Source organism: Hipposideros armiger, unplaced genomic scaffold, assembly GCF_001890085.2.
Source record: "Hipposideros armiger isolate ML-2016 unplaced genomic scaffold, ASM189008v1 scaffold_82, whole genome shotgun sequence".
NCBI lineage: Eukaryota > Metazoa > Chordata > Mammalia > Chiroptera > Hipposideridae > Hipposideros > Hipposideros armiger.
Window position 1 is genome coordinate 530008 of NW_017731432.1, and position 9958 is coordinate 539965.

The 9958-nt window shown below is 38.2% G+C and overlaps 1 protein-coding gene across 1 annotated transcript in view; it reads left to right on the forward strand.

The window, feature by feature from the left end:
- Window positions 1–9812, forward strand: part of LOC109383347 (uncharacterized) — a 37923-nt gene extending 28111 nt beyond the window's left edge. Inside the window, exons 11-13 of the mRNA XM_019643690.1 lie at window positions 4404–4530; window positions 4857–4955; window positions 8220–9812. Coding sequence (XP_019499235.1) covers window positions 4404–4530; window positions 4857–4955; window positions 8220–9355 — 1362 coding nt within the window. The 3' untranslated portion in view covers window positions 9356–9812. The remainder of the gene's footprint in view (window positions 1–4403; window positions 4531–4856; window positions 4956–8219) is intronic.
- Window positions 9813–9958: the final 146 nt, after the last annotated feature.

Below are 9958 nucleotides of genomic sequence, written 5' to 3' on the forward strand. Positions count from 1 at the left end.
TATTTTGGCATATGTGTATACCATATATTCAAATCAAGATAAAGAACATTTCCACCATCACACAAAGTTCCATCATGCCCCTTTCCAATCAAAACTCTGCCTCATTCCCATTAGAGAGTACATGGGATCTCTATATTATTTCTTTTTTTTTTTTTTTTGAGCCATCCTGCCACCTGTTGGTAGTTCAGCAGCTGCTCAGCTCAGGGCGGGACTCGAACCACTGTTGCTCAGAGCTCAAACTCTTGAGCGAGCTCTTAACCAACTGAGCCACTCGGCCGGTCCCTCTATCTTATTTCTTATAACTACATGTAAGTAGATTTACATGTAAAATTATCTCAAAATAAAAAGTTTAAACAAGAATGTATATTCTGTAGTTGTTAGGTATAGCGTCATATAAATGTTGATTAAGTTAATGTCAGTTAGGTTAAGTTGGTTGATAGGTTGTTCAAAGCTATATCCTTGATGAATTTTTTTTTTAAAGATTTTATTGGGGGGCCGGCCGAATGGCGCATTGGTTAAGCACTGGCTTGGGACGCCAGAGGGCCCCAGTTCGGATCCCACATATGAGAGCCAGTGACACTGCCCCCTACAGCTAAGATGCTGAACAACAGCTCAACCTGGAGCTGGGCTGCTGTGAGTCGCTGGCAACAGCGTAGGCTGCAGCCCCTGCTGCAGTGGGTTGCCATGGGCTACTGAGTGTAGCCAGCAGCTGCTGTGAGCGGCTATCCAGAAGTTGGTGACTGACCTGCCTGGCCCGGGAAGAGCGCAATGATGGTGCCACCTTGGGCCAGTGAAGCAACGTTCTCCACGACTAGACTGAAGAACAAAAGGACAGCAACTTTTCTATTACCCTTCCCCAATTTCCCAGTGCTGTTCCCATCCCCCAATTCCCCAATAAAAATCTTAAAAAAAAAAAAAAGATTTTATTGGGGAATTGGGGGAGGGGAACAGTGTTGGGGAATTGGGGAAGGGGAACAGCCAAGTTGTTGTCCTTCAGTCTTAGTTGTGGAGGGTGCAGCAAGCTCAGCTCCAAGTCCAGTCTCCATCCAGCTGCCCATCGGCAGCTCCCAGCCACTCAACTCAAGGTGCCGTGTTTAATCTTAGTTGCGGGTGGGCATAGTCCACCATCCCATGTGGGAGTAGAACTGGTGACCTTGTTGTTAGGAGCATGTGCTCTCACCAGCTGAACTATCCTGCCACCTGTTGGCAGCTCAGCAGCAGCTCAGCTTGGATACAGCTCACTGGCTTATGTGGAAATCAAATTGGCAGCCTTGTTGCTCAGAGCTCACGCTCTTAACCAACTGAGCCACTCGGCCGGCCCCAAGTGTGACCTTAAATATAGCTGGGTCTTACTTTGTTAGCCCATTTATAGTTAACATAGTCATTGATATGGTGGGATTTAAGTGTACTGGTATATTCTTGTTCTCTGTCCATCTATTCTTTGTTCCTCTTCTGCCTTCTTTTGGGTTGAATAGTGTTTTGTTTTTTAAAGGTTTTTTTATTGGGGAACAATGTGTTTTTCCAGGACCCATCAGCTCTAAGTCAAGTAGTTGTTTCAATCTACTTGTGAAGGGCGTGGGGATTAAACTGGCAGCCTTGGTGTTATGAGCACTGTGCTCTAACCAACTGAGCTAACCAGCCACCCCTAGTTTTTAGTATTCCACTTTATGTCCCTAATGAGTTTTTAGCTATACTTTTTTTATTTGTTTTTAGTGGTTGCTCTAGCCATTATAATATGCATTTTTTAACTTATCACAATTGCTTTGAATTAATATTGTACTGTTTCACATATAATATGAAAGCTTTATGTTATATTTCCATTTACTCTCTCCTATTCTTTGTGTACTGTCATCATACATTTCACTTTACATGTTATAGACCTCACAATGCATTGTTCTTATTTTTGCTTTTAACAGTAAATTGTGATAGAAAAATTAAGAAAAGGAAAAGAGAATGAGTTATTCATGTGTGTCCACATATTTACCAATTCTGGCACTCTTAATTTCTTCCTTTAGTTCTGAGTTTCTATCTGGCATCATTTCCTTTCAACCTACAGAAGGTCATTTAGCATTTCTTGTAGTGTGGGTGTCCGGATGATAAATTCTCATAGCTTTTGTTGATCCTATTTGAGGATCTTTTACTGGGTACAGAATTCTAGGTTGATTGTTCTTTCTTTTAAGCACTGTAAAGATGTTCCATGATTTTTTTTAATTAGTTTTTTGTTTTCCTCAGGAGCTTGCTTATTTATTTATTTATTTATTTATTTATTTATTTATTTATTTTTAAGATTTTTTTTTAATTGGGAAATGGGGGGAGGGGAACAGAATGGGGGAAGGGGACCAGCCAAGTTGTTATTCTTCAATCTTCGTTGTGGAGGGTGCCAGTCGCCATCTGGCTTCCTGTTGGCAGCTCGTGGCCTCTAAGCTCAAGGTGCTGTGTTCAGTCTTAGTTGCCAGTGGGCATAGCCAGCATCCCATACGGGAGTTGAACCCGGCAGCCTTGTTGTTAAGAGCACACGCTCATATCCACTGAGCCATCCGGGCAGCAGCGCAGCTCAAGGTGCCGAGTTCAGTCTTAGTTGCGGGTGGGCATAGCCCACCATCGAACAGGCAATCTTGTTGTTACACCAGCTGAGCCATCCTACCACCTGTTGGCAGCTCAGCGACAGCTCAGCTCGGGCGCAGTGTCACTGGCTCATGTGGGAATTGAACTGGTGGCCCTGTTGCTCAGAGTTTGTGCTCTTAAGCCAACTCAATCAACTGAGCCACTCGGCCGGCCCCCCATGATCTTTTATCTTATATTGTTTGGGATGAGAAGTCAGCTGTTGTTCTTATCATTTGCCTATATGTTATGTGTCTTTCTGTCTTTTTTTTTTTTTTTTAATGCCAGCATTTCTTGTTTTTTTGTTCCTCCTTTCCCACTTTGTTTTTTGGCTACTTTTATGATCTTTCCTTTTAACTTTGCTCTTCAGCAGTTTTACTGTCATGTGCATGGACATGGTTTTCTTTGAATTTATTCTTTTGGGGGCTTGCTGAACCTCTTGGATCTGTGGGTTTATTTGGAAATTTTTCAGCCTTTATTTCTTCACATATTTTTTCCCCCATTCTTTCATCGCTTTCTGAGATTCTAAATACATATGTATTAAATCACTTGATATTATCCCGGATTTTTTTTCTCTTAGTGCTTCAGTTTTAATAATATCTATTGACCTGTCATAAGTTTTACTGATCTTGTCTTATCAGGGTCCAGTCTGCCATTAAGCCCATCTAATGAATTTTTCAGATATTGTATTTTTCAGTTGCAGAATTTTCATTTAGTTCTTTTTTTAGCATTTCTGTCTCTCCCCTGAATTACCCCCATGTTTTCACCTATTCTATCCATATTTTATTGTAAATTCTTTAACATATTTTAATAATTGCTTTAAACTTCTTGTCTGATGATAATTTCAGTGACTTGGTCACCCATGAGTTTGCATCTATTAATTTTTATTTTCTTAATTATAGGTCAGATTTTCCTCCTTATTCATATATATATAACAATGTTTTTTGCTGATGTATATAGTTTGTTTTGTTTTGTTCTGGTTTTTTTCTAAGAGACTGTAGCCCTTTCCTCTGATGGTTAAGGTTAGGGACTGATTACTTGTATTCCCCCTAGAGCTGCGGCTGAGCTCTGGCTGAGATACAGCTTTGATTGAGTTTACTTCTGATAAACTCAACTACCAATGCCCCACACTGCAACTGTGGAGGGCTGACCTTTTTTGTCTCTTCAGTATTTGAACTAGGAAGGGGTATAGACAATTTTTTGCATTAAACTCCAGCAGGGCCTCAGAATTTAAGCTCAGCAGGAATGCACTGGTCTTTGTGACAATAAGTACTAAAAGCTTCTCTTCTCCCCAGGCCTTTCTCACCCAACCTTTTTCTATTCCCCCCTTTACTAACCTGCCTCCAGGGATACTGTTCACGCTCCGGGATACTGTTCACGCTCCTGTTTTTCAAACAAGCCAAGGACACTCTCACCTTAGTTCCTTTATACCTGCCTGGAATTCTCTCCCCTTAGATTTCCATATGTCTCTTCCTCATTGGGTTCATATCTCTGGGCAAATAGCACCCTTTTAGACAGGCCTTCCCCAGCCACCCTACATAGAAGATCACCCCACCCTCCCAGTGGTTCTCCCTGTTCCCCTTATCCTGCTTAATTTTTTCTAAGGCATGTATGACCATCTGTCCTTCTATGTATTTAATTATTTATGGTAATCTCTGGAGAATCTCCAAACAGATCCAGAGGAGGTTCCCAGTAAAACTGGTTTAGAATCTCTCAGAACTTAGAATACTATCAGAACCAGAACTCCTTGGACCCTGAGGGAGGTAGTCTCTGGCTGAAAAGGAATATATTTGATATTCTAGGAACAGTTGACCTTCCAGGACATATATGTGGACTTCACCCAGGAGGAGTGGGGACAGCTGGCTCCTGCCCACCAGAACCTGTACCGGGAGGTGATGCTGGAGAACTATGGGAACTTGGTCTCAGTGGGTAAGGATGGGCTAAACATACATCCAGAAACCTGCCCTTTATGGGAGAGTCATTATTTCTAAATTATTAAATGTTGTGGCTTCCCTGGATCTTGGCCTTGGATTCTGTAGTAGAGATGTCTCATTTCTTTGAAAATCAAGCCAGGGCATATCTGATTCTCCTTCCTTAGGGGAACAACTTCACTTTGTAGAGCTAGAATACAAAGACATGCTGTGGTGCTTTTTCCATTTTCAGAGACTCTAAATACCACAGGACTGGAACCAAATTCCGGGGGTGCTTCTTAGATCTCAAAATAAACATTCATACTCTTTTTTTAATTTCATAAGCAGGGTATCAACTTTCCAAACCTAGGGTGATTTCCCAGTTGGAGAAAGGAGAAGACCCATGGATAACAGAGAAAGAAGAGCCAGGACGTCCCAGTTCAGGTGAGACCAAGGCAGATGGTGCCTTTCCACACACAGGCCAGAGGGCCCGACGTCTTCCTCGGCTGTGGGGAAGGCCGAGGCCACTGGACAGGGCCTGTGCTAAATCCGATTCCACCCCTCCCTCTGCCGCTCCTTTGCTCCACTTGACCTTGCAAAAGTCTCTCTGGAGTAAGAGGGAAGAGATGTCTTATCTTCATTAAGGTTAAACTTAATTCTCCCTCTTTCTTCCGTAGTCTAAAGTCTTACAACCAAAAGCTCCTTTCTCTATTCAGTTAGACATGTGGTCTCTCCTCACAGAAAATGGATCCCTTTGCAGGACTCTCACTGCATTCTGCAAATCCTAATTTTCTCTCTTGCATTCTATTTCCATTTTCACCAACTCTCATTTTATAATCCCAGCTTCGATTCTCACTTTTTAACTCACGTATCTTAATTTTAATAACAACTACTTTATGAAAACTTCTGCAAGAGAAATTATCATAGGATTCCTTCTCACCAAATTCCTTCCACAATCTCCTTAAACTTTGCTATATTATGAAATATTTGTGATGTTCAGAAAGGCATAGAGAACATTGTAACAAGTATCTATGTAACTTCCACCTAGATTAAGAAATAAAATAGAGTTGAAGCCTCATTGTTCCCTTCCTACGTTTTGAAAGAAGCAACTCTTCTGAGTTTAAATATGACCATTCCCATAGGTGTTTTGTAATTTTATTATATGTATATATCCCTCAACAATATATAGCATTGTTTTGCATATTTTTATTCTTTAAATAAACGGTATATAAACTTCTACTTGCTTTCCTCATTCAACACTGTTCCTATTTATCCATGTTCTAGTTCATTCATTTCTATTAAATGAATAAACCACAATTTATGCATTTTCCTGTTGGTAGACATTTATACTGTTTCTAAATTTGGGGTTACAAAGATGCTGCAGTAAATCTTCATGTATATATCTTCTTGTGTACATATACCAGTGTTTCTCTGAGATATTTGATAGAAGCAAAAGTGTTGGGCCATGAAGTGTGTGCTCCTTCGTTTTGCTAGGTATTACCCAATTGCTCTCGGTTGCACCCAGCAGGTTTTAAGAGTTTCCAGAACTCAGCATCTTTCTCAACATTTGGTATTGTCAAACTTAAAATATTTTGTAAATGGGTGACGGTAGTATCTTGTTTCTTTCATTTTCCTGATAACTAATGAGAGGGAGCATATTTTTCCTGTTTATTGACCATCCACCCAGGATTCCTCTTCTGTTAATTACTTATTTACATTCTTTGCCAATTGTTCTATTATTATATTTTTTCTTACTGATTTATAGAAAATATATATATTATCCTATATTTTAAAATTTTTGCTTTTCATGTTTAGGTTTGATTAAGATCAATTTACCTGGGATTTATTTTAATGTAGTGTGAGGTGAGTAGATAGTATTTTCCCCATAAATAATCAGTTTAGGAATATAATAATAGTTTATTATAGTTATTAATAATTATCTATTAATAGTTAATGGCACCCTGTCATCTGCCAAGTTTCTTGATATGCTTGGGTCTGTTTCTGGGCTTTCTATTCTGTTCCATTCTTCTGTTTTTCTATCCCAGGCTGTCTTAATTACTATATTTCATGTGAAACTGAATATCTGGTATCAGTAGTCCTCCTATGTTGTTCTTCAAATTTGTCCTGGCTATTCTTAGCCCCTTGTTTTTCCATACAAATTATATAATGAATGCATCAAATATATATAATGCATCAAAATTAAATAATGAGTGCACACACACACACACACACACACACACACACACCACTTACAAATCCTTTGGTAGTATTTTGACTGGAATAGAATTGAATTTATAGATCAATTTGGGGGGACTGATATTATGATATTGGGTCCTACTATCCAGGAACATGTTATAGTGCTCTGTTTATTGATATTTCCTAATTTTTTTCAATAAAGTTTCAGGATTTTCCCCATAAAGCTCTTATACATATTGCATCTCTTTCTTTAGATTCTCCTTGAAGATCCTGTATTTTATTGCTTTTGTAGATGGTATACTTAAAAAATTATGTTTTCTGCTTGTCGCTGGTATGAAATAATACAATTGGTTTTGTACATTGACCTTATAGCCAGCTACCTTGTTTCACTCTGTTATTAATTCCAGTAATTTGTATGTTCTCTTAGGTTTTCACTTTTTCAACTTAGAATAATGAAAATGATAATAAAAACCACAATAGTGTTCTTTCCCTGCCTCTGGATAAAATCTCAAAGAGGTCCCATAGATGGTCCATTCCCTTTAAGTAATAAAAACAGTTTGATTTTAGCAAAATGTTTATTTCAGTGCAATAAGAAACACTCACATCTTCATTCAAAGATCTTCTCTTCTCCCCTGGCTTGGGCCTACTGCACGCCTGGATACTGAATTGGGGAAGGGGACTTATGTGGCTTCTTCTGTGTCTCCCTGTCTTCTTCTCTTACTCCTCCACTATTTAGGAGCAGAATCAGGGGCCTGCAGAACATAGACTTTATTCTTGCTTCAATTCATTTAGAATTTGGAAGTACTAATGATCATTTTTTTTTTTTTTACCAAAAAATCCTACAAGAAGTTATACCTTTCAGGAATACAGAACTGTCAGTTGAAGTATTAGTCATGGGTACAACAACTTATCAAGTAAGAAAACCTGTTGTTATTTTAAAGGTTAAAGGATATTTTCATAGAACACAGCAATAGTAGCAACATAGTCTGGGTTTTAAATCTCCTTTGTATAAATAACACTTCCAGGGACTGATTAATAAGCACAGGACACAAAACAATGTATAAATATTAACACAAGTTTCAATAAAAGACAGCTTAATATTCTTGTGACTATTCTTAGTTCCATCCTTATTTTTTGAGCTAGTGTCTCGGGCTACTACTGGAGTGGGGAGAGGGACATCTTTTTATCTTTCTGAGATGATTTTCCAAAGATGTATTATTTTCCAAAAAGATGTATTAAGATATACATCAGAAATGTCATTATTCAGTATTTTAGAAAGAGCAGGACTAAATTGCTCAAACTTACTCTCTCTATAAAATCACACTTTTACTCTGTTTACTGTTTCTTAACTTACTTTAAATTAAGGCTGCTGATTCATATTTAAATATAATAAAGATCTCGTGTACTTTATATGTATTGTTATCCAAATCTTTTATTTCATACCCACTATAATAATTGATTTTTAAAAGCTTGAAGAATATGAGTTATTTGTTTTTTTTCCATTTTTTTCAGACTTGAAGAGTAAAACAGAAATCAATATAGCAACTGCAAAGAATGCCATTTTACAGGAAGAGTTATATCATGGCATTATGATGGAAAGGTTCATGAGGGATGATGTCATTTATTCCAGATTGAGAAAAGTCTCCAAGTATGATGATGAGTTAGAAAGGCATCAGGATATCCATGGAAGAGATGTAAGACAAGCCATTTTGACTCAGAAGAAGAGAGGCCAAGAAAGTAAAAACCTTGGGGAAAATATTGTGAGTGCAAATGTTACTATAGAACAGAGGCACCGTAAATATGACACACTTAGAAAGAGGAACAAATGCAAATTAGATTTGATGGATGATCCAATGAGTTACATAAGAACAAAAACCTATGAATGTAACATATGTGAAAAAATCTTCAAACAACCCATTCATCTTACTGAACACATGAGAATTCATACTGGTGAGAAACCTTTCAGATGTAAGGAATGTGGAAGGGCCTTTAGTCAAAGTGCATCCCTTAACACCCACCAGAGAATCCATACTGGTGAGAAACCCTTTGAATGTGAAGAATGTGGCAAAGCCTTCAGACATCGCTCATCTCTTAATCAGCATCACAGAACTCACACTGGGGAGAAACCCTATGTATGTGATAAATGTCAGAAAGCTTTCAGCCAGAACATTAGCTTGATCCAACATTTGAGAACTCATTCTGGAGAGAAGCCCTTTACATGCAATGAATGTGGGAAAACCTTTCGACAGATTAGACACCTTAGTGAACATGTAAGAATTCATACTGGGGAGAAGCCCTATGCTTGCAGTGCATGTTGTAAAACCTTTAGTCACAGAGCTTATCTAACACATCACCAGAGAATCCATACTGGGGAGAGACCCTACAAATGTAAGGAATGTGGGAAAGCCTTTAGGCAGAGGATACACCTTAGCAACCATAAAACTGTTCATACAGGAGTGAAAGCATATGAATGCAACCGCTGTGGAAAAGCCTATAGGCATGATTCATCCTTTAAGAAACATCAGAGGCATCACACTGGAGAAAAACCTTATGAATGTAATGAATGTGGGAAAGCCTTCAGCTATAATTCATCGCTTACTCGACATCATGAAATACACAGGAGGAATGCCTTCCTAAATAATGTGTAAAAACTGATTATCCAACATGAGAACAAAAGCCAAATCTAAATCAGTGATTCTATACTTTTAAGTTTTAGGACTCTTGAGTTATTGATATAATGATGCCAACTTTTAATTTTGCCCATTGTGTAAATAAACACTACGTCGATAATTACAATCCACTAATACCTCCATACAAAGTACTTAAGAATAAAGGATGATCCTTCATATTAAATTCAGCAATATGGAAAATTAACACATTATTTTTCTGATTTCATGATGAATTAATAAATTATTTTTCATGGGCATTCATTGAGTAACAGCATTTGGGAACTACTGTTTAAAATGTCACCACCCCCATTTTTTAAATTAAAATTTTATTTTTTTAATGGGGAAAACTTTTATTGGTACAAAGTTCCAAAGGCACAGAGAATTGTATAAGGAAAAGTCTCCTTCCTCCATCCCCCACCACCAAATTATACCTAGAGGCAACCATTTTTTTTTTTAATATTTTTATTGGGGAATTGGGAATAGGAACAGTGCTGGGGAATTGGGGGAAGGGGAACAGACAAGTTGCTGTCGTTTTGTTCTTCAATCTAGTTGTGGAGGATGTTGCTTCACTGGCCCAAGTTG